We start from the raw sequence: 24,597 nt of genomic DNA on the forward strand, positions 1-24,597 counted from the left end.
TTAATGGGAGTATAAAAATAGGACTTTTTTCCCCCCTCATAATCACATCAATTATCAAAGAAAGAAACAGTATGTAACAAAAATACAAAGCTCTGGTCAATTTTTTTGTCTGTTTTTGTGTTTTTTTGCTCCCTCACCCAACCCTCCCCAACAGCCCCTTCCCAGAGAGCTCCTGGCTGAAGCCTGGATGCTGTCCCTGGGGTCACCCTGGGGCTTAGGAGAACCGGTGGTCCAGGTCCCTCTGGGGGCTGGCCGAGTAGGAGTAGGCCTTGCCCAATACCAAGCGGTCCCGCAGCAGCTTGAAGAAGGCATAGTAGTTGCTGAAGAGGATGAGCGCCAGGGAGATCGTCTGGTGCCACTTTTCAGAGGACATTAAGGAGTACAGCTGGTAGACAATGACAGCACCCTCCAGCAGCAGAAGGATGTTGAGGATCCTCAGGGGTTTGCTGAAAAAGAACTGCCCAGGAAAGGGTAGGCAGGGACTGGAAAGTATGTTCGAGGAGCCTGCCTCCCGGATGGGGGTTTGGGGTGGGCCAGGGAAGGGGACAAGCTCTGGGGGACCCATGCAGACTTGGGTGGGGAGGAAGACTGTGAGGTTGGACACGGACTTTGCCACCTCTCCGCCTCTGCCTGTGGTGTTTCTTTTCTGGGAAGCTTTTCTTGAGAGATTTCGCTTACTCCCTCAAACTTTTTCTGGTCTATAATCGACACCTTTTTATATGTGATCCTCCTGGGTATAGTCAGGCCTGAACAAATTAGAATCTTACGACACAGGCATGGAAAGTCATCATAGACTCTACAGTCTGAGAAACCCACTTCTTCATGGGTAGCATCCCGATCTAGGCCAGAAGCTTCTAGGGCATGTGGCGACACCTCACTCTGACCTGGTATTTACAAAGGAAGACAGAGTGTGGGGACTCGAGAAAAATGTTCTCATCCATTCCAAAGTGCAATCAACGTCTTAGGGAATTTCAATTCTGCAGGGACCAAGGTACCTGACCTCAAGAGCTACTTAAAGGATGGGAAGAGAAGTGGCAGGAAATGGGAGTCCAAGAAACCAGCATGCCAGGCTCAGTTCTGAACCTGACAGGCTACAGGACCTTGGGCAAGTCCCTTTCCTGTCGGGGCCTCGGGTTTCTCTACCGTGAAGAGATGACCCAGATCAATGATTCCTCAAACTGTGTTCCTTGGAACTCTGGGTTCTGAGGAGGTCTTTTAGGGGCTATAGCAGTGGTGAGTGGGAACTGAAGGGAGTTCCAACTCTTTCAAATAGAGTAGTGCCAGGAGGTCCTATATACCAGACTTCAGTCTATGACTGTGTTGGAAAAAAGGCTTTTGAGAGTAAAATAAGTAAATAAAATGGAGACCACTAGCCTCAATGATTTTGAGCAACCTTTTCCATAATGCTGAGTCCAGGAGTCATGACCATCAGATCCCAAGTTTCCGAGCAAGGCACCCTTGAACGAGTTAGACCCTCTGAGCCAATTTCAGTCTCGGAAAATGGGGAGAGCCGTGGTGTTTCTCTCACACACAGGCGAGGACTGCACGGAGGCTACATGGCAACTGCTTACCACTGTGACTGGAGCACCATATGGAATGGGGATAGTTCTTATTTTCGCCACTGAGAACCTCTTCTTTTATTGTATCATCCTCCCCGCCTCCACCCGGTGTTTTCGAGGATCAGCCACCAAGTGAGCTGCAGTTATGAAGTCACCACTGGTATGGCTGTCCTTGTGCTGCACAGTGTGTAGTTTCCGCTGGATTTGGGAAATGCGGAAAATAGCTGTCTCTTGCTAGGACATCACCTTCCCGTCAGGGATCCTCCTGCTCTCCAGATCAGGCCCCACCCCTCCTTCCCAGGGGAGGACACTCACGTGGAAGCGGAAGTGGGAGACGTCAGAGGGGATAGCCACGTTGTAGTGGCCCACTGCCTTGTAGACGTTCTTGCTGTGTTTCACCAGCACGCCCTGCGGCCACATGCATTCTTCCGTCCACCTGGAGGCACAGCCCAACAGTGCCCCTTATGCCCAGCTCACCCTCAAAAGGGGGTACCAGAAGCCTGGGCCTGGCGTGATCACCAGGGCCCCCGACTCCCATTTCTATCATTTAGACACAGTGACTTTCCTTTTCTGGGTCTCAGCTGCCTCCTCTGTAAAATGGGGTAACAATCATGAGAAATTGACTGCACTGGGAGGCAGAGGGCCTAGGGTTGTCATTCATGTCTGAGAGACCGTCCAGAAAACCCTTTTCCCTCTTTGGGTGCATTTTCCTCACCTGCTCTTAACCTCTAGCCTCCAGCTGGTCTACTACACAGCTGCCTGAGTGGTCTTTGTAAAACACCAAGCTGAGCCTATTCTCTGCTCGAACCCCCTTAAGTGTTTTCAGTGCTCTCGGAGTCAAGTCCCCAGGGATGTGGTGTTGCCGCTGAGGCCCTTCCGTGACTCCCACCGCACAGCTCAGGCACAAGCCATTCAGAACTGTCTCTAATTCCTCCAGCACAGCTTACCGTTTCATGTCCCTGCGCAAGTCTCTCCCTCCGACTGAACTGCACTTCCTGATGCCGTATCCTTCCGGCAGGCTCTTTCCAAACTCAGGATCCTCCAGAAACCCTTCCTCAAACTCCCCACAGAGTTCAGCATTCTTCAACTGCTCCCTGAATCTCCTGCTACTGGTCCACTTTCCCCAGTGTTTTATCACTTATGTATTTCCCTGTATCCCTCACTAATCTGGGAACCCTTGACGGAAGAGATGGTATCCAATTCATCTCTACGACCTCAGAGCATGACACAAGGCCTGGCACAGAGGGACTTCAATAAGCATGTGATTGAGATGGTGGGATCTTCCAATTCTTCCAGTGTTCTGCCAGATATCACAGGGACTCCTGGGGTCCTGGGCCAGAGGACAGAGAATTGCTGTCTACAAAAAACTCATTCCTACCCTGTTGATTCATTCACTTAAAAACCAGTCATCAGGGCACCTGGATGGCTCAGTTAGTTAAGCGTCCGACTCTTGATTTCAGTTCAGGTCAGGATCTCAGGGTTGTGAGAGCCAGCCCCGCATCAGGCTCCATGCTAGGTATGGAGCCTGCTTGAGATGTTCTCTCTCCCTCTCCCTATGTCCCTTCCCTGCTTGCATGGTACTCTCTCTCAAAAAAAAACCAAACCAAAACAAAAAAACAAAAAGAGGGGCACCTGGGTGGCTCAGTTGATTTAACGTCTGACTTCAGCTCAGGTCATGATCTCACGGCTTGTGGGTTTGAGCCCTGCGTCTGAGCCTGCTTCAGATTCTGCGTCTCCCTCTCTCTCTCTGCCCCCCCCCCCAAAAAAAATAAAAAAATAAAACTTAAAAAAAAGAAAACAAAGAAAAACCAGCTATCACATTATACCTAATAACACAGATGAAACTCACAGGGATGTGCTGAATGAAAAAGAAACTGAACCCAAGATTTCATTTACATGAACTTGTAGAACAGCCAAAACTAACCTGTGGTTAGTTTATTTATTTATTAAAAAAAAGAAATTTTTTTTTTGAGAGAGAGAACACGAGCACGTGTACACGCATGAGTGAGGGAGGACAGAGGGAGAGAGAATCTTTTTTAAAAATGTTTATTTATTTTTATTTTGAGAGAGAAAGTGTGTGCAGGGGAGGGGCAGAGAAAGAATCCCAAGCATGTGGGGCCTGATCTCACGAATCGTGAGATCATGACCTGAGCCAAAATCATGAGTTGGGACACTTAACCAACTGAGCCATCCAGGCACCCCGAGAGAGAGAGAGAATCTTTTTTTTGAGATTTATTTACTTTTGAAAGAGAGAGGGCAAGCGGAGAAGGACAAAGAGGAGGGCAGAAGATCCAAAGCAGGCTCTGTGCTGACAGCAGTGTGCCCAATGGGGGATTCGAACCCATGAGCCGTGAGATCATGACCTGAGCCGAAGTCAGATGCTCAACCAACTGAGCTATTCAGATGCCCCAAGAGAGAGAATCTTAAGCAGGCTCCATGCTCAGCACGGAGCCCGATGCGGGATTTGATCCCACGACCCTGGGATCATGACTGGAGCAGAAATCACGAGTCAGATGCTCAACCAACTGAGCTACTCAGGCACCCCCCCTATGGTTAATTTTGAAAGAATGTAGAAAAATAGTTGTCTGGGTGGTGGTGGTGAGGGGGCGGTCATTGGCAAAAGCTAGGAGGAAATTTTCAGAGGCTGTAAATGTTCTACATCTTGATTCGATGTGGGCTATGTGGGTATATATGACCATCAAAACTCAAAGAATTATACACTTTAAGATCTATGCATTTCACTATATGTAAATTTTACCTTATAAAAAGACTAGACACGAACCACAAAAATTTACTGTGGCCCTATTATAAGCCAGGCACTCTGGGAGTGAGATGGCTGAGTACTTGACAGGCCAAGGACCCTGACGACCAGGAGCTTTACTCCTGGAATAACAGCCAAGTAACTAAGGAAACACAGCAGAGTGTTAGGTGCAATGATCATGATATTATGGGGTTGTGGGAACACAGGGGAGGGGCGCCAAACCCATCCTGGGTGGTGAGGAAAGTGTTCCTGGAGGAAGCAAAGTGCTAAGGAATGCATAAGAATTAATCAGGAAAAGAATTGGAAAGGGTGTTCCAGGCAAAACAAGCATCATATGCAAAACCCTGGATACACACATGCATATAGAATTTGAGGATCTGAAGCAGTTTGGTCTGGCTAAGGCAGAGTATGAGTGGAGGCATGGTAAGAGATGAGGCAGAAAAGGCTGGCAGGACCCAGTGTAGCGGCTGGGAAGCCATGTGCAGGAGCCTGGGTCTTCTCTGTGGACCACGGTGAGCTACAGACAGGTACCTCCCTCATGTTCAGCTATATTCTTATTTTTCTCATTTTATTTTTTTATTTTTTTATTAGTGGGGGGGGAGAGAGAGAGAGAGAGCGCACACACATAAGCAGGGGAGAGGGGCAGAGAGAAAGAGCATCTTAAGCACACTCCACGGTCTGCGTGGAGTCCAATGCTGGGTTCCATCCCATGACCCCACTGAGATCATGACCTGAGCCAAAATCAAGAGTCAGACACTCAACTGACTGAGCCCCCCAGGTGCCCCTTAGCTATATTCTATCTTTCTACTCCTCGCTCCCCTCAGAGGCTATGGCTAAGCCGAGCCCCCTTTGAGCCCATTTGGCAATCTTTATCCCCTTTCCTGGACCACCTGGACAGAGCCTGGGAGGGTCCCTAACTAGCGTTGACAGCCAACATCAGGAAGCTTGGCTTCTGTGGCCTTCCTTTGCATCTCTGCTTCTTGGTGGGCCTACCCCTACAAATCTGTCTGGGGGCCTCTTCTCTGCCACACCTTGTGCTCGGCCCACGGCTCAGATAGGATTCAGGTGGGCCCAGCCTCAAGGAGCTTCCGGTCTACTGGGGGAAAGCAGGCAGGAAAATTAGGGTAACCTGGGCGAAAAGTACTGCGGTAAAGGCACCATGAAGGACGAGCCAGGCTGAGGGGAGGCCGGCCCAGTACCTCAGGGCTCCTGAGCAGGTGACTTCTGCCTCTGCAGGGCCGTCCTGCAGCTGGGCTTCTTTCGGCCCATCACCCTAACGATTTGTGTACGGCTATCACCCCCACCAGACTGTGAATTCCTCAAGGACCTTGTCTCAGTCATTTCCTCCCCGTGGCTCTGCTTCCCTGGCCAGGGCTCACCATAACCACGGTCAGGGCTAACACAGCACATATCCTCTGACCAGACAGATAGAATGGGTTCCTTCACTGTTCAAAACCCCCCCAGCCTCCCTCTGCCTGTAGGTCAAAGTCTAAGCTCCTCTGTCCAATACATAGCACCAGGCTGTTTATGGCTTTGGTAGAGGTAAATGCCTGCTGGAAAGGAGGTGACCTAATGACTGAATGGATGAGTGAGCAAGGGACAGAAGGAGAGAAGCAATGAATGAATGCAAGAGCATATTGGTCAACGAGCTGAATAAAGAACAGTCAGCGAATGAGAAAGTCAACGAGTCTGTGAATTTACTGCCTGGCCTCACATCTCCAGCACACTGCAAGTTACCTAAGGACAGAGGACATGTCTGCCTTGGGTCCTGCCATACCCTCCTCTGGCCACAAGGCCCAGCACACCAGATGTGCTCAACAACCACCTGCTGACTGAATGAATGAGTTGGTGATGGAGGAGGGGACTAACTCCAGACACTGACCAGGAGGGCCGGGGTTGGGCAGAGAAGGGCAGGGCGACTCACGGGTGCTGCAGCACGTTGGAGCACAGCGCTGGGTCCACCTTCTGCCAGCAGCCCAGGTGGGCAGCGGCCTTGTGCAGTAGGTCACAGTAGCTGGCAGGCAGCAGGTGCTGCATGAGGATGACTGAGGTGCTGATGGACACCAGGAGGAAGAGCTCGCAGGACCAGCGCTTGTCATAATAATGCGTGTTCTGGGGGCAGGGGGTGGTGGGTTAAGGCCTGGGATGTCCATAATGGCCTCCCTCCCTCCCCCTTCCCTGATTCTGTCTGCCTCGGAAACCAGGACAGCCCTCAGTGGGGGCCTGAGACCAAGGATCAAATACCTAACGAAGAAGGCTTAATCATGGGCTTAGACCCTGTGCCCACTACTCAGTTCTCCACAAGCTCCTCTTACATAAAAACTGCTCCCGCTGCCTACGACTCTGAGCCAGAGCATAGACTCTGGGGTCCAACAGACATCAGTTCAAATCTTGACTCTGCTGCTTTATTAACTATGTGATGCTGGGCAAACCATTTCACTTCTCTGTGCTCTAGCTGCCTCATCTGTTAAATGCGGATAAGAATAGCTACCAACCACCTATGAGAGGCGTTAGGGGGATTATCACACTCCTGAAAGCTCTAGCACATTGTAGGTGTTCAAGAAATATTATGTCCTCTCAGCCTCAAATCATTCAGCGCAGTCTACCCCTGGAGAAATGTTTCCAGCCTACTGTCAGCTGGGGAGGTACCTTCCCAGAAGGCCAGACGAGCAAGAGAGAAGGCACAGGCTTTTGGAGTCATTCAGGTCTGGATGAATCCTGGCTTTCCTACTTACTGATGAAGCTGGACATTGTGACATGCCTGTGCCAAAACAGCCACAGTGAAATACAACATCACTGCTTTTTGTTATCAATCAAGTATTATGAACAGCAATATCATGTCCCAATCATTGGCTGGGTGACCTTGCGCAGGCCACTCCCTTTCAGGGAGCCTTGTGCTCTCTACTCTAAAATCGAGGTAGCGGTCACTCTAGCCCTCAAGAGAACAGATGGGAATCTTGTCAAAAACGGTCCAGTTATTTACGCAAGGGGCAGGGCTCCTGCGGGGCAGCTCCCCCCCACCCCCACTCCACGGGCTGAGCTACGTACCTTCACAAACCAGACAGGCACAAAGGCCACGTAATAGGCACTCAGCATGGAGCTGACCAGCACTTCCTTCATGCGCCAGTTGAAGTCCATCTTGAGGAATTCTACCTCGCTGCGGATGAGGCTGGGGGACAGGCAGCAGGCGTGGGTGGGCATGGCATCTGGGCCGTACAGCTGTCGCGTGTGCTGCTTCCACGTCTCCCGCAGCGTCAGCAGGTAGTCCCGGCTCCGTGCCAGGCCACTGACCGCCTCCCGGGGACCCACAGAGGCCATGTGGCTGAAGAGGTTTGTCTTGCGCAGGTCACAGTTCAGCTGCAGGAACGGAATGTACATCCCAAACCTGCTGGGGAAGACAGTGGTGAGGGTAGGCCTGCCCATGGGCCACAATCCCAATCTTTACCCACGGAGGGAATCTTCTTTGCTCCCTGGGCCTTAGCTCTCCCGGCTGCTCAGAGGAGAGAATTTACCCATCCTTCTATACAGCCATCCTCCGGTAAGACATTCAACACACGTATTAGCATCGAGTGCAGGCCAAGCATTGTGCCGAGCGTCGGGAACAAAGTAGGAAGTAGGAGACAAGGCCCTGCCTCACAGTCTATTGCTGACCAACAGTGATCCTAACAGCCCACATTCCTTAGGCACACTCCATGCTCTAGACACTGTACTAAGTGCCTCACACACGTTCTCTTCTTGTGTGTCTCCTAAGAACACAATGCATTAGGTACGGTTATTTTGTACCCTTTTGAGAAAGCTGTGGCTCAGAGAAGTGAAGCGGATTCCCAAAATTTACCCAATGATAAGGAAGCAATAGAGCTGGGATTCAAACCCAGAACTGTCTGGTACCAAAGACCGAGACGCATAATCAACAAATACTAAGAGTAATTCATTAGTTAAAAAAAAAGGTACAAGGGGTGCCTGGCTGGCTCAGTCGGTGGAGCATGCAGCGCTTGATCTCAGGGATGTGAGTTCGAGCCCCGCACTCAGCACAGAGCTTACTTAAAACAAAACAAAACAAAACAAAACAAAACAAAACAAAACAAAACAAAACAAAACAAAAAACGGACGCGGTACCACAAGAGCTCTAAGTTGTTATGGCTGCATACATTAAAGGCAGCTCTTCAGCTTGTGGAGGAAAGCAGTTCAGGGACAGTATTTACCGTGTGCCTATTATGTGCCAAGCACTGAAATGGGCCCTTGAACAGTACAAATCCCTTTCCCTGAGTAGTACCCTTAGGGTTGGTGCTACTCAGTGTGGGGTATTTTGAGTGTATGGCTGGTATCTTTTGAGGAGAGAACTAGATAGACCTAAAGGCCAGGAGAGTAGATAATTATAGAAAGTAGCTGAGTGCCAGGGTGCCTGGCTGGCTCAGTTGGTAAAGCATGCAGCTCCTGAACTTGGGGTTGTGAGTTCAAGTACCACATTGGGCATAGAGATTACTTTAAGTATAAATAAATATGTAGGGGGAGAAAAGTAGCTAAGTTAGCCTAGCACGTGTCCATGGAACAGTGCAGTAGGTGCTATTTTGAGGCGTTCCTTTTTTCAGCTTGGGGCTTGTCAATTTCCCCAGGTCCTCAGACACAGTCCCAGAAAGGTCCCTGGGCTGCCCCTACGAGTTAGGGCCAATGAGAATGCTACATTTTCTTCCCCAGAGTAGCGTTTTTCTTCCTTTTCCCTGATGTTCCAAGAAGGAATACATGAGTATCCTTGGGTAAGCAGTTGGCCTTTTTGGGGTTTTGCTTTCTGGTCTATAAAATGGGGATGCTACCATTCTCCCTGGTATAAGGTTAAGTAAGATTACTTTGAGAACTGTGGTCAGCAGCATAACCGTTAGGGTCAAACAGGCCAGGATTAAAATCCCAGCTCTGCTATTGACTAGCATTCTGATTTAGGGCAAGTCATTTCATCTCTATGAGCCTCAGTTTCCTTAATTTGCTTTAAATTACATAGCTTGTACTGATCCTCTACACTCAGGTATTACACCTAGTGTTTTCATAAATACCCTCTTTCAAACCTTGTAACAACACCCAGCATGGTGTTTGACCCAAAGCAGAAGATCCGTAAAATTTTGCTTAGAAAAGAGAGACCAGGGATTCTGTGGGACAGAAAAGAAGACTGTAATGGGACTCCCAAAATATTCTTCAGGATACCCTGTGGGAACGAAGGAGTGGAGCACCAGTGGGATCAGGGTGATACGAGGGATTCCGACTCAAATTTAAGGGCAAGTACTCAAGAATCTCCCTGGTTTTGCCTCTAAGGAGGACTGCAGATACAATTACGTTATTTGGCAACAGCAAGTGACTGCTCCGCGGGTCACAGGTTAGAAGCAGCTTCACTGCAAGATGGCAGATTCCCTCTCACCTTCTCCACTCAAGACGTGACCGTATAAGAGTAGGTAATAAATTCATATCAGCAAAAAGAATGGGAGTGGGGTTATTGGTTCACAAGCGATTTTGACAAATTTAGAAAGCAGCGGGAAACATGTTGGCAGAGGAGGAAGGAAGCCATCAATAGAGCGACGCTGTCCAACAGAGATATAATGAGAATTACGTATGTAATTTGAAATTTTCTGGTAGCCACTTTGAAAAAAAATGAAATTAATGTGAATGCTCTACTTAACCCAATATATGCCACACATTATCATTTCAACATGGCATCATTATTTACCAATGAGATCTTTACTTACTTTCTTTTTTTGTACTAAGCCTTCAGAATCTGATGTGTACTTCACACTTACAACAACACATTTCAATTCAAACGAACTTCTCTCAAATGTTCAATAATAACAGGTAGCTAGAAGCTGCTCAACTGGATGGCGTAGGTCTAGAATATGCTGCGAGGGCTGTACTGGGGGTAGGAGCTTATCTGCCCAGTGACCCAAGAGAGACTCTGGCTTGAAGCAGACACATCTGATAAAGGGTAGAAGTGAGCAGCAGGACTGAACAAATGGGATTAAACAAAGATCTGTATTTATTTATAAGAGTCAGTCCATTTATTCCCTTATTCACCTCACACAATCTACCCTGAAAGATTCTTCTGTAAAGAATGTGAATAGGGGGCGCCTGGGTGGCGCAGTCGGTTAAGCGTCTGACTTCAGCCAGGTCACGATCTCGCGGTCCGTGAGTTCGAGCCCCGCGTCAGGCTCTGGGCTGATGGCTCGGAGCCTGGAGCCTGTTTCCGATTCTGTGTCTCCCTCTCTCTCTGCCCCTCCCCCGTTCATGCTCTGTCTCTCTCTGTCCCAAAAATAAATAAAAAATGTTGAAAAAAAAAAATTTTAAAAAAGAATGTGAATAAACTACCCTGGGGAGAACTGATATCTCTAATGGGGGCATCCTAGGGTAACCCCCTCACCCTGGTTTCTGGCCTATGGGGGCGCACAACTCACTTATCCTAAAGCAAAGTCTGCCAGTCTGTTGTGTCCTGCTCTTATAGTTAGAATCCCTGGCCAAAGCTCCCACTCATATATACAATGGCAGAGGGAGAGGAAGTATGCTCCAACCTACTCAGCCCTTCATTTGTAAGTGTAAAGAGACAACTGAAGAAACTAACGATGCTTAGAAGCCTAGCAGCAGGAAATGAAAGATTGACCCCAGTGGAAAGACAAAATTGAGGGAACATGAGAGATTTTTAAAACAAGAACAGAATGCTATGAGAAAAGGACAATCAGAAAACAAGAAAGAGGTCTGAGAGATAAAAAATTTGACTGCTGAAAAACTCAATAAAAAAGCTGGAAGATAAAGTTGAGAAAATCTCCCTAAAGGCTAAGTAAAAAAAGAGAGAGAGGAGAAAGAGGGGGGAGAGAGACAGAGGGGAAGAAAGACGGGGATGGGGGGGTGGAGAAAGGGAGAGCGATGAAAAATATGAGGGAAAATATAACAGAAACAGATGATCACTCTATGAGGTCTACCACCTTAAGAACAGAAGAATAGAAAAAATGGAAGGGAAGATATTATCAAAGAAATAATAGGAGAAAACTTCCCTGATCTGAAGAAATAGCCAAATCTCCAGGTTAAAAAGTCCTAGAGTACAGATACGATGACTGACGAAGTCCCACACCAGACACCTCCTTATAAAATTTCAACTAATCAAAAGACAAACAGGCTACCTCTAAAAGCTTTTAGAAAGGAAAAAACAAGTCATCTACAAAGTAACTGGAATCAAACTGGCATCAGACTTCTCACTGGATGCTAGACACAATGGAATAAGATCTTCAGACTTCTGGGAGAATATGAATTTGAACTTAGAAATCTACATTTAGCTGAACCATCAATCAAGTATGAAGGCAGAATAAAGACATTTTTAGACATGCAAGGCCTCTAAATGTATATACCTCCCACACCCATTGTTAAGGAAATTACCTGATAACGCACTCCAGCAAAATAAGGGAGAAAACCAAGAAAGAAGACACGGGATCCAGGAAACAGTGGATCCAACCCAGGAGGGCAGCGAAGGGAAGTCCCAGGCTGAGAGCTGTACAGCAGGCCTAAAGAGCAACCACTCCAGACTGGAGCAGGAGGATGGAAGGCTCCAGGAAGGATGTCTTTAGGGGGAAAAATGGACTCCAGGCAACAGGTAGCATGATTGAGAGGCTGGATAAACTTGAGGATATGTTGAAGGCCCATCACTCTTTTGTCAACAAGAAAAAAGAAAGGCAATTAGAACTCCAAGGAAAAAAAAAGAGCCTGTATTAGACAGTTACAATCTAAATACGAAGCAAACTAAAATGTGGCATGATTTAAGCAACTGATGGAATGTAAGAAAAGAGAAACCATTTGACTTTGACATGAAGAACTTTCTTTTTTAAGAGGTCCAAGATTATAACTCAGTAACCACAGAGAAGGAACGTTATCTATGCACACTACTTGGTCCTGAAGTGAACGGTATTTTCATATTCATAATAACATCAAGGCTACTTATTGCTTTTTAGCTTTTAGAATTAACCTTAAACAAAGAATGGAAGACTTAAATGTGGTTATATAGGAGAATGTGAATGTCAAGCTTAACAACATAGGAGTATAGCTGCCAGGAAGTGAGAGGAGGAAGAGGGGAGGAAAAGTGGAAGGGTAGAGTTCCTAACATTATTGTCTACATTAAAGGGATTAAGATACTATTGTTGATGAGATAAAAAATACAGGCATGGTGATATTATTGGAAAAGATAATCAATAGAAAAATAAAAATAATAAGTTATCAAATACTGGGAATAGTATGGATGGAAGGGTGAATTAAGTAAATCTTCACCTGTCATTGAAGGGAATCAATGTATGTATTTGTGTGTGCTTGTATATGCATAAAACATTTATTTCCAGGATATACAAGAAACCAGAAATGGTGGTGGTTACCTCTTGGAAGGGAAACTGGGTAGCTAAGAGACAGGAGCCAAAGAGAGACTTCTTCATTCTATGTTCTTTATACATTTTTACACATATTTATACATTTTGAATTTTAACTATGTAAACCTATTATCCAGCTATAAAATCAATGATAAATTTTTGAAAGGAATAAAGATACTAGAATTATGGAGGTAACTCCTTTTTGAAAGGAATAAAGATACTAGAATTATGGAGGTAACTCAAAAAACACTGAAAGTCAGAAACAGTGAGAGAGATCGCTTTGGAGAAGTGGGACTAAAAAGCTAGTAAGTAGGGCGCCTGGGGGGCTCAGTCAGTTAAACGTGTCTGACTCTTGATTTCAGCTCAACTCATGATCTCATGGTACAGGAGTTCAAGCCCCGCATCGGGCTCCGTGCTGACAGTGCACAGCCTGCTTGGGATTCTCTCTCTCCCTCTTTCTCTGCCCCTCTTCTGCTCGTGCTCATTCTCTCAAAATGAATACACTTAAAAAATAAATAAATAAAAAGCGAAAAAGTGGGGTTGGAGGCTGTTGTTCATCATAAGCTTTTTAGCACTACTGGACTGATTTGTTAGGCTATGTATGTCTTATGTTAATAAAAATTTAAACATTAAATAAAAAATAAAAAAAAAAAAAGGCAAAGTATGAATACTAAATGATACCTGTCCCCAAAGAGAATGGATTCACTGGATAGCAACCAGAAAGTGAGAAAATTAAGGCAACTATTGACGGCTCTAACCATTTGTTATCATCTATCAAAAATGTACTGCACCTTTCAGTACAGTCATTCTACTTCTGGGAACCTGTTGACAGAAATATTGGACAAGTGGGCAAAGATGTATGCAAAAGAATGTTCCCTACCTCACGGTCTCCAATAGGGAAAGCTAGGAACACCTCAAAAGGGCACCAATAGAAGACAAGTACAACTGTGAAACATCTACACAATGGAATACCATAGGCTATTTAAAAAAATGAGGCAGTGCTCGCTTCGGCAGCACATATACTAAAAAAATGAGGCAAACCTGTATGCATCGCCATGGAAAAATACCCAAGTTATATGATGATGCAAAAAAATGCAGTAAATTGTACAATATCATGCATAGTTTAATTCCTTTTTTGTTAAAAAAAAAAAAAGTATATGTGTGTATGCTCGGACAGAAAAATTTGGAAGGATATGCTGCAAATAATGGTTTTCTGGAGGACTGGTGTTCTATAGGACTTTCATTTTCTACATTAAAAGCTTCTGTAAAGTTTAATGTTTTTATATGACACATGTGTCACTCTTATAATTAAACACTAGTTATAACTGAAACAAGTGTGATGGGGCTCCTCCCATGACAGTGCCCTTTTGGTCATGCAAGGTACAGAGGGAGGAGTATCCAGCTCTGAAGCTTCCCGGGACACAGAAATGGCCCAGCCTGAGGAAGTTCATGAACCAGAAAGCCCAGGGGTTGGGAAATGATTGTAAATGCCCAGGCAGCCAGGAGCCTGCCCCAAGAACAGCCAGCATGGACATCTTGCCAAAGCTTTCCCCGGTTCTAGGTCAGAAGGGGGAAGTCCTGGGCTCTTTCCAGACACTGTCTTTCCGTCCTCAATAATCTGGGCTCTGGTGAGATGGAGTGAATGAGCAAAACAAACACAAAGACTGACATACACGCATAGACGTGTAGATATGCACACACACTTCATGCATAGACACCCACACAGAGAGACATGCACACACGCAGGTGCTCGCATGCACACAGACCTGGGGGAGGCACCGAGAGATTACATAAACATTAACACACAAAAAAAGACAGAGAAAGAGAAAGAACCAGAGAGAGAAGAAAGAGAGAGGGAGACAAAGCCCATGCACCCCTATCAGGAACTGTTCCTTTGGCATATACACTCAGATCTGAGTCCCATTCTCACCTCCCCCTTGGTGGCACCTTGGGTAAATTAGGCCTGCTGTCTCAGTTTCTGCTCCTGCAAAAAACTAATCACCTTAGTCTCAGGGGGATGTTCTCAGACAACGTGAGAGGATATTGCTGCTGCCCTGCCATGAGTCTTCCAGGTATGGGGGCCTGCTGACCCAGCCACACTCAGGGCAGATGTCAGGAGCCAGGTGCTAGGCAGTGAGGGGTGGAGTGAGGGGTACTCACGGATAGCAGAGGAACAGGAGGTTCAGGAAGGAGTAGGTCCTGAAGAGGTGGATGAGGGAGCGGCACAGACTCCAGCCTGTTGCCGTGAGAACGGTGAAGCGGGTGAGGAACAGCAGGATGGAGCGAAAGAGGGAGACCTTCCCCCTCTGAGAAGCCTGGGTCAGGGCGAGATAGGACAGGATGGGGCCTTGGATAGGCCACGGGGACTGTGCCCAAATCCCACCCAGCGTGACCTGTGATCCCACCCAGGGAACCATGGGGCAGCAGGCCGGACAGAACCTGGCAAGGTGAATGCTTTTCCTTGGCGCCCAGGAAACTCCAAGAGTAACGGGATGTGAGTAATGTTCTTCAACCAAGTTCAAAGGGAGCCCCAAGGAAAATGCCTTGGGCTTGAAGGGCTAGGCGTGTTTCCTTGGTACCCCCAGGGGAAAGGCGAGTCCCCAAGTCCCCGGTCATCCTCTAGGACCCAATCACCTCCTTCACGATGGACCCAATGAAGCGGCGGCCCAGAACGATGGTGGTCACCATCAGCAAGTTGAAGTCGATCAGGTGGAAATTCTGTCAGGGGGCAGAGGCTGGGGGTCACGTGGGCCCCCTGCCCATATACGGGCTTTTTTCAAACCCACCTCCCCCTGCCCAGTCCTTTCCACAGGGACTATCCCCACTCTCCGACCTTCACAAGTCTCTGAGTCAGGCCAGGAAATTACCTAGAGGAGTAGAACAGGACCCAGAGGAGGGAAGTGGGACAGTCCCTGGAGATAAGAGAGTGGTGTGTGAGCCCTGTTGCTCTGATCACCCATGCTCCGGTCCCTGAACCTCTCTTTCTACATGGAGATCTTTCCACTCCTTAAAATACTCAGGTATGCCTGTGGCTCTTCTCCCCCACAGGACTTAAGATTCTGCCTTCCTTTAGGCAAAATCTATCCGATTTATCTCCACTACCTTTGAACCGCCTAATGCAGTACTGAGCAATTCGGGTGAGTGTTCAGGAATCATTCATTTTCTGTTCCTTCTACATGTTCTATGCCCGGCATGAGGCCAAATGTACAGGGCACTCGGTAAGCTGTGTTAAACTGAAGCCAAACGTCACACACACACACACACACACACACACACACACACACACACACAGCTGGTCCTAGCTGGGCACCTACCAGGGAGGTGTGGGATGGCGGGTGGGAAGGTGGATACCACCACACTGTCTTGTAGATGTTGATGTAATGGACGAAGAGGGCTATGAGCTGGCAGAAGAAGAGCTGCAACTCAAACAGAATGCTGGCCTGGACTGGCAGCTCGGGGATCTTGCAGTGCTGTAGGGGCACGACCGTCTGGGTGGCCAGAGGGGGGCTGGAGAGGCCCGTCCCAGAACTGCTCCTGGGAGGTGGGGAGGGAAAAAAACATCAGGAGCTGTCCTGAAAACCCCACCAAGAAGGGCTTCTGGGGCAAAGGATGGTGAGGTTGGGTCAGAAAAGCAGCACAAGGCAAACACGGAGTCCTAACCCTGCCTGTCGGACAAAGGAGCCGACAGACACTTTTCCTATCCCTAATCTTATTCAGGCTTTCCAACATTCCCCAGGAAGGAAAGAATTACTAGATCCATTTTACAGATGAGGAAAAGGAGGCCCAATGAACGGAGACAACTTGCTGAAGCCACCAGAAAATCAGGAGCAGAATTGTAAGTGGAATCCTGTAACTGGGCTTACTATACTATGTTCCTCTGCATCTGCCCAAGTGACCACCACTCTGGGTCTTTTGCTGCTCACTGCACTCTAAGCCCCCGTCTGGGATCTGGGGTATCACATCCTAGAGCCCAGTGAGAGAGAGCTTTGTTCATACTGCCCCTGTGAGCCCACAGTGAGGGGCAAGACACAGAGGTGGTTTACCTGGTGCGGGAGCGGACACTGGTGACTGATGCGCTGGAAGTATGGCCCCCACCAGAGCCCCCTGACGATCCTGGCTCACACAGTGGATTTCGACAGTAGGATGTCCTGTTGGGACCTCTTCGTCCTCCTGTGGGACTCAACATAAAATAGATCCTCAAGCCGGAGGGCATATATCAAGGATAACAGCAATGATACTGGCTACCAGTTACCTGGTGTCTCGTTTTATCATTCAATCACAGAGACCTCTGATCTGGCCCCTGCCTACGGCTTCAACCTCATCTCCCATTCCCTGCCTGGCCTCCAAGCTTCGGCCATCCTGTCCTTTCTCTCCTTAAGCAAATCAAACTTGTTGCTACCTCTTATCCTTGCTGTATGTCTGGAGAGCCCTCCCCTGACTGCCATTTTTTAAGCATCTGCCCCCATAACCCTCTTATTTCTACTTTTTTCACAATTGAGTCTTAGAATTTATCTTATTCACTTGTTAACATATGTATCGTCTTTCTCACTAGAGCAGGAAGTCAGTGAGGTCATTAACTTTAGCCGTCGTTTTCACTGTGTATCCCCTCCCCCTACCACAGAGCCCAGCATAAAGTTAAGTGCTCTATAAGTCTGTCTTGATGAGTGGCTGAACCCAGCAAAATAGGTTTCCCACAGATTAGGAAACTGAGTTTACACTGTGTCACGGGTAATTGGTGGGTCTGAGGCTTGAGCTCTTAGCTCCGGCGTACGCTGTCCTGTTCAGATACTACAAGCCTCTCTAGGCTTATGATTCTGGGCACCCTTGAGGTCTTTTTCTCAAGAGCCCAAGATCCAGCTCAGTAGGCATCCTGGGGTTTCATGGTCAGGACCAGGACCTGAGCACAGGGTCAAGGATGTGGGTTCTGGAAGAATGCTGTGGTTGTGGACCCAAACCCTATTTCTCTAAGCTTGTCAGTGTAGCCCAAACTCCCAGGCACCATCCTGCACAAAAGCCCTGCACAAAGGTCCTAAGCACCACCCCAGTCCTAATCAAAATTACATCCCTGTTCAAACCACCTCATGGCAACAGAGCCTGCACTCGCCTAGCTTCCCAGCTCAGAAGGTTTTCTCACACGTGTCTCCAAAAAGTACTTGTTCAGCTCTGCCCCCAGTCAGGCTCCAACCCAGAAGCTCTGTTCATACACTATTACACCTGGCTTAAAACATCCCACATATGCACCTTCAGTCCAAAAGCTCTGCCCACACCCACTCTCCTCTCTTTAGAAGCTCTACACCCACGTAAAGCCCCTAGGCCCAGAAGCCCCGCCTACACACAGTTGTCAGCCCAGAATACGCTCCCACAAGCCAATAAAAGCTCTCTTCGCCCAGAAGCGCGGCTCCAGAATGGGCTCCCTAGGTCCGGAAGGTCTTCTCGCCCCGCCGCCCCTCGTGCAAAGCCCGAAAACCCAGAAAGTTCGCCCCCGAACAAACGCCTACAACCCAGGAGCTCCGCCCCAGCAGTAAGGCCCCGCCTACCGCTACGCCCCGTCCCCGCTTCTAACCCAGGTGAGCGGGTCTTCACCAAAGCCCAAGCCCCCACGGGCCCGCTCCCTTTTAGAAGCCCCGCCTACCGCGCCAATGCCCCGCCCCTATAACCGAGGCCCCACCCTGCAAAGCGACAGGAGGGGGCGGGGCCCCTCTGTGCCCCGCATCCCCTCCCCCTTCCCTCGCCGGGATCTTGTCCGCGTGGGGGAGCAATCAGCAGCTTGGCCATCCCGACCCCCACGTCTGCCCGTTCCCCGTCCGAGCCGGACCCGCTCCGCTCACCCATCTCCTCCCCCCGGCGCTCTCCGCTCCGCCGCCGCAGCTCCTGCGGGCAATATGTCGGAGGCGACGGCGGCCGGGAGAGGACTAACCGCCGCAGCCCAGTCCCCGGGTATCAGTCGCGCGCTCCCGCCTGGCCGCCAAATTTGCATACAAGGCGGGCTGGAAGCTGGGAACGCGCTTCTTAAAGGGGCCGCGCGGACAAAGGCGGTGCCTGCAAGCTCTCTTTGTCTCCAGGTCCCCTACGCCCTTGCCGCAGCTGCTGCTCCGGAGACCCCAGAGGGAGGGAAGTCACCTCCTGCTTTCCCTTTGCGTGCCTTCTCCCACCGTCTCTTCAGGCCGGAGGGAGGGGACCGGAACCGTCCCTCGGCTCCTGCGCGAGATGGACTGTATCCTTGAGTGGCCCCCAGGCGGCTCACATTCAACGCGTCCCAAATTGGGCTTTCATTTGTCTTTGGCCTTATTGTTCTCTGGTCCACCCTAGCGAAAACCTGGGAGTCGTTTCCCTCGACCCCCCACACCCACTCTTTCACTTAGTTTTGCTGACCCTAAATCCTAAATATTTCTCCTGCCACCACCTTAATTCAAATCCTGCTTCTGCCAATTCTGAGCCTTGAAATCTTTTTTCTTGCTCTTTACAATGAGGTTCGTAATATTCACCTTATAGGTCTTGGTGAGGATTGAATGAGATAACGCTCACAGAACAGGGTCTGTTTTTAAAAATGTTAGCCATCATTATTATTAGGATGCATGGCAAGCACTTAACACAGGAAACAGTCAGTGAATGAGGTACTGTTACCAAGTGTTATGATTTCTTCCCTCACAAGACCTGTAAACTGTCTTAATCACCTGGTAGCTCCATGGCTTAGCACAGTGCTTGGCAAGTAATAGACATCAATATTCAATTAATTGAATGAATTAGTAGATATTTGATATTCATACTTACAGTTAACTGGGAGGAGATGGACATAAAATTAGTAAATTCTGTAGTATATCAGGAGGGAATAATTGTGGGGGTAAACAGGAGAGGGGTATGGGAGGTTGCAATTTTAAACAGGACAGTCAGAGTAGGCTTCACTGTGAAGGTGACTTTTGACCAAACACTTGAAGGAAATGAGTGAGTCATGTAGATATCCAGAGAAAACGGGTATTCTGGGCAGAGGGAAAAAAAAAAAATCAGGTATGAACCCAGCTAATGTGTTTAAGAAGCGGCAAGGTCAGGGGCACCTGGGTGGCTCAGTTGGTTGAGCATCTGGCTTCGGTTCAGATCGTGATCTCACAGTCTGTGGGTTTGAGCCCTGCATCGGGCTCTGTGCTGACAGCTCAGAACCTGGAGCCTGCTTTGGATTCTGTCTCCCTTTCCGCCCCTCCCCTGCTCACACTGTCTCTCTCTGTCTCAAAAATAAATTAATTTTTTTTTTTTTTTAATTTAAGAAATGGCAAGGTCAGTTTGGCTTGGCTGAAATAGACATGAGAGTGGGATGTGAGAAGGGGTGGACACTATAGGGCTCCTACTTACTCTGAATGGGATGGGGAAGATGGAGGGTTTTAACTTACATTTTATAAGTTTATTTTGAGAGAGAGCATGAGGGTGCGTGTGTGCACGTGGAGGGGAGAAGCAGAGAGAGAGGAAGAGAGCGAATCCCAAGCAGGCTCCGTGCTGTCAGCACAGAGCCCCATACAGGACTTGATCTCAAGAACGGTGAGATCGTGGATGAATTGAGCTGAAATTGAGTGTCGGATGCTTAACTGACTGAGCCACCTAGGCTCCTCTGAACTTACATTAAAAAAATATTTTTTAATGTTTATTTATTTTTGAGAGAGACAGAGTACGAGCAGGGTTGGGGCAGAGAGAGAGGGAGACACAGAATCTGAAGCAGGCTCCAGGCTCTGAGCTGTCAGCACAGAGCCCGACATGGGGCTCGAACCCACGAACCATGAGATCATGACCCGAGCCGAAGTCAGACACTCAACCAACTGAGCCACCCAGGCAACTCTGAACTTACATTTTTAAAGAATCACTCTGGCTGCTGTGTGAGAATAGACTGTAGGGGCACAAAGGTGGAAGCAGGGAGAACAGATAGAGATAGGGCAATGATATTAGCAAGAGATGTTGATGGAATGTACCAGATTGAGTGAGGGAGTGAGACATGTTGGATTCTGGATTTGAAGGTAAAGTGAGCAGGATTTGTGGACAGATTGGATAGGTGTGTGGAAGAAAGAGAAGATCAAGTATTACTCCAACATTTTTACGGATTTATTTTAATGTTTATTTATTTTCGAGACGGGGGGGGAGGGGCAGAGAGAGAGAGAGAGGGAGACAGAGAATCCGAAGCAGGCTCCAAGCTCTGAGCTGTCAGCACACGAACCAGGAGATCATAACCTGAGCAGAAGTTGGTGACTGAGACACTCAGGCGCCCCCTATTGCTCCAAGGGTTTTAGTCTAGGCAAAATGGAAACGTGGTTTAATTCAACTCATAGATATCTATTAAATTACAAATTTTACACCAAGTCAGGCCTTCCCATCTGGGGGAAAAGAGGCCAAGAGAGGGAGAATGACCAGCTCACAAAGTAGAGTAGGAATCAGTGAGATTTCTTGCTTCGGCCAAAGAAATTCTGATAGTAGAGCTGGTTCTGATCTCTTTAGAGTTCTGAGTTTGAAATGTATCTTGTTAATTTCTGAACTGCCAAAGCCTAAACTACCTCCCACCTGATAGGCATTCAAATGTGTATCAGTTCAGTTGAATTCAAGTAGTAGCAAACTGGTTCTTAAAAGGAAAGCCGCGGGGCGCCTGGGTGGTTCAGTCGGTTAAGCGTCCGACTTCGACTCAGGTCACGATCTCACAGTCTGTGAGTTCGAGCCCCGCGTCGGGCTCTGGGCTGATGGCTCAGAGCCTGGAGCCTGCTTCTGATTCTGTGTCTCCCTCTCTCTCTGCCCCTCCCCCATTCATGCTCTGTCTCTCTCTGTCTCAAAAATAAATAAAAACGTTAAAAAAAAATTAAAATAAATAAATAAATAAATAAATAAATAAATAAATAAATAAAAGGAAAGCCAGTTGGGAAGGGAAGCTAAGTGGTTTCAGGAATGGTCCATAAAAGACTGAAGCTGAGCCATTCCTGGGAACTCATTTTAACTCAGGTCAAAAAATGTTTTTGAACATCTATTATACGGTGGGCACTAGGGATACAGAAGTGCCGCTCATCCTTGGGAAAGACAGAAGAATCAATAAATTATGGCACAGTGTGATAACAATAGCAGTATGTACCAAGTTCAGAGGTGGAGGGAAGGTGACTGAGTCTGACAGGGGAGGTAGTCAAGAGAAGGCTTCTTGAAAGATGACATCAGAGCTGGTTTCTGAGAGACGAGTAAGAGTTTGTCTGTTATGCTCCTATGGGAGGAAGCGTAACAGTAATTGCCTTACTGGGGCTGGTGGCAGGGGCAGGTCTTGCTATCCGTCTATTATGTGGAAGGGCGCTGGACCTTGTACGTGGCAAATGCTCAGGAAATGTTTGCTTAATTGATTTGAGGGCACTCGTACGACCCAGTAACCCAGTGTAAGAGGGGAAGGCCATTCAAATGGGCTGCTCTGCATGCAACCCATTACCCGTGTCTCCTGCCCACCTTGTATCAGTTGTCTGTTGATTTTGCCTGCCCAACATCCATTCTCCTTCTGTTTAAAACACTTTGATTTTCCCTTGCGAAACAACCCTCCCTCCCACTCTCTCAGTCCATGTGGTCTGGTGGGGCTGCCTTACTCTGCAGGTTCAGTGTGGGCAGATAACCCTGCCTGGTGAATCAAAGCATTCCATCCTGCCACTCCAGGCTACAGTGACCAATTTTGGAGCAGGGGTGATTCCTGACTCTACTCAGGCCAAATGAGATGCTATCCTAGGACTTTTGCTAGAACAACTGGGAAATACTTCCTTCCCCTGCCCCCCAGGGATGTCAAAGCAAATAGGATATGAACTTGGAGCTTCTGGTGGCTACGTTGCCACCTTTTAGGGAGGGAGAACTCAGGCAATGAAGGAAACACAGAAAAGTAAAAAAAATCAGTTGACACTGTCTTGATAGCATCATTTGAACCCCTGGGTCCAGCCATATCTGAATCCTTTATGGACTTTTCTATTATAAAAAGCCAGTTTGTGTTTGGGGTCTGACAACTGCAACTGAAATAATCCAGAACAACGTACACTTCGATCCCAGCATCTAGCAGAAACATGTAGGGTCCTAGTCTTTTCACATCTGCCTCCTATAGGATCCCTGGGGGAAAGAATCGTAAGATGGCAGGATGTTGGTTAGGTTCTTGTTTTCCAGATCTGTGGCCACGTGTCCCAGCTGTTTTGTGACCCTGAAGCCCTTGCTTCCCTTCTTTGCATCTTCATTTCCTAATAACTTGTTCTCTATTGGCTCCTCCAGGAGTCTCGGTTCTTGAGGAAATGTCACTGGCTCTAGGCCAGTCCCGTGTCATTGAGTCTCTAGAGTTGGGCTCTCTTCCTTGGTCACGTTATTTTGGGGCCATGGCTGGCGATTCTGTCCTCTGGATCAGTAGTTTTCTACCTGGACTATGCAGACCTCTAGCGGTACCCAGTGGGGGTGTGCAACCACAGGATAAAACACAATACTGCTTTCTGGAGTATCCGTTTTATTCATGGAAACGTGAGGCAGTGTTTTCAATATTAAAGTGTAGTTATCCCGAGCACCTTCTCTGCTGTAGTTTAGAATCAAATCCTGGCTCCACCACTTATTAGCTACATGACCTTAGGAAGTTACTTGACCTCTCTGTGGCTCAGTTTTTTCAGTGTAAAAATGAGGGTAGTCTTAGTACCTATCTTCTGAGATTATAATGAAGATTAGTCTGTGTAAAGTACTTAGAACAATGCGTGGTGCACAGTAAGTGCTATTTAAGTATTAGTTACTATTATTATAACACGGATCTATTATGAAGTACAAAGAAAAGTAATGTGAATTTGATTGAAGACTTTGAAGAAATATCACCTGTAGCTCTCCCAGTTTCCCAGGAACTTGCTCTCTCTTCTGCCAGCAAGAATACTTACATCTGATTTTTATTACAAGCTCCACAAGAGAATCCATGTGTCTTCGTGTTCTTCTAATTCCCTGAGCCACTCTTGCTTCCATGTATATGTTAGTCTCTCCATCGAACATTCCACATCTCAGGGCTACTCATGCACCTGTACTCATCCAGACATTTGCTTTCCCATGTCTTATAGTATTACAAAGATAATAAATGCAACTTTAGAAAATACTGCATTTCTTTTAAAAATTATTTTAGAGACAGAGCATGAGTAGGGAAGAGGAGAGGGGCAGAGGGAGGGAGGGAGGGAGGGAGGGGGAGAGAGAGAGAGAGAGAGAGAGGAGAGAGAGAGAGAGAGAGAGAGAATCTCAAGCAGGCTCCATGCTCAGCACAGAGCCTGATGCAGAACTTGATCCCATGACCCTGCGATCATGACCTGAGCTGAAATTAAGAGTCAGATGCTCAACGGGCTGAGCCACCAGGCTCCCGACAATACTGTATTTCTTGTTTAGGTTTTCAAAAATGAATAGGGTTTTGGGAGGTAATGCACTTGGAGGGGGGTGGGGCGTGCAATGTGATACAGAGAACAGCACGAGCAAAGGCCCAGAGGTAAGCTATGTTCCAGAAGAGCAAGTCCATTTCAGCTTGGGACTAACTGAAGATGGAGGTGGAAAAATAGGTTAGGTTCTTGAAAACTACATACAGTGAAGAGTTTGGGACTTGATTATATTTTTCTAAGCCTGTTTCTTCTGTAAAATTAGGATGATTCCTGTCATTGAATTGTTGTGATGATTAATGACATAAGCAAACATGTAGGGGAGATATCCTATATAAGGAATGGAACGATTGTCATTACAAGTGGGGCACAAGGATTCTTCTCTCCTTGGTATAAAGCAAACTATTCCACCTCTCAGGTGGCCTGCAATTTAGCCTATTGAGAGCTTATTTCGCCGCAATGCACCTGTTAACCACCAGGGGGAGCTTGGCACAAAGGAATCAGAGCCCCGGACTCCAGACTCCACAGGAAAATTGTGGTGGGGCCCG

General features: G+C 47.7%; 1 protein-coding gene across 4 annotated transcripts; it reads right to left on the reverse strand.

Annotated features, from left to right (window-relative positions):
* TMEM39B (transmembrane protein 39B) lies at positions 1 to 18,687 on the reverse strand. 4 transcript variants are annotated; one of them, XM_058718245.1, is made up of 9 exons: positions 18,524 to 18,687; positions 16,739 to 16,873; positions 16,010 to 16,229; positions 15,330 to 15,413; positions 14,856 to 15,010; positions 7,369 to 7,705; positions 6,245 to 6,432; positions 1,875 to 1,995; positions 1 to 457 (listed from the first exon to the last, which is right to left on the reverse strand). In XM_058718245.1, the coding sequence occupies exons 1-9, from the start codon at positions 18,670 to 18,672 to the stop codon at positions 215 to 217; spliced, it is 1,632 nt and encodes a 543-aa protein (XP_058574228.1). In that variant the 5' UTR covers positions 18,673 to 18,687; the 3' UTR covers positions 1 to 214. The 4 variants fall into 4 exon arrangements, with proteins under 4 accessions (XP_058574228.1, XP_058574229.1, XP_058574230.1 ...); XM_058718246.1 differs by having other exon boundaries at positions 16,739 to 16,865; positions 18,524 to 18,644; XM_058718247.1 differs by lacking the exons at positions 14,856 to 15,010; positions 15,330 to 15,413; positions 16,010 to 16,229 and having other exon boundaries at positions 18,524 to 18,645.
* Positions 18,688 to 24,597: the final 5,910 nt, after the last annotated feature.

This window comes from Neofelis nebulosa, chromosome 2, assembly GCF_028018385.1.
Source record: "Neofelis nebulosa isolate mNeoNeb1 chromosome 2, mNeoNeb1.pri, whole genome shotgun sequence".
Classification (NCBI taxonomy): Eukaryota; Metazoa; Chordata; class Mammalia; order Carnivora; family Felidae; genus Neofelis; species Neofelis nebulosa.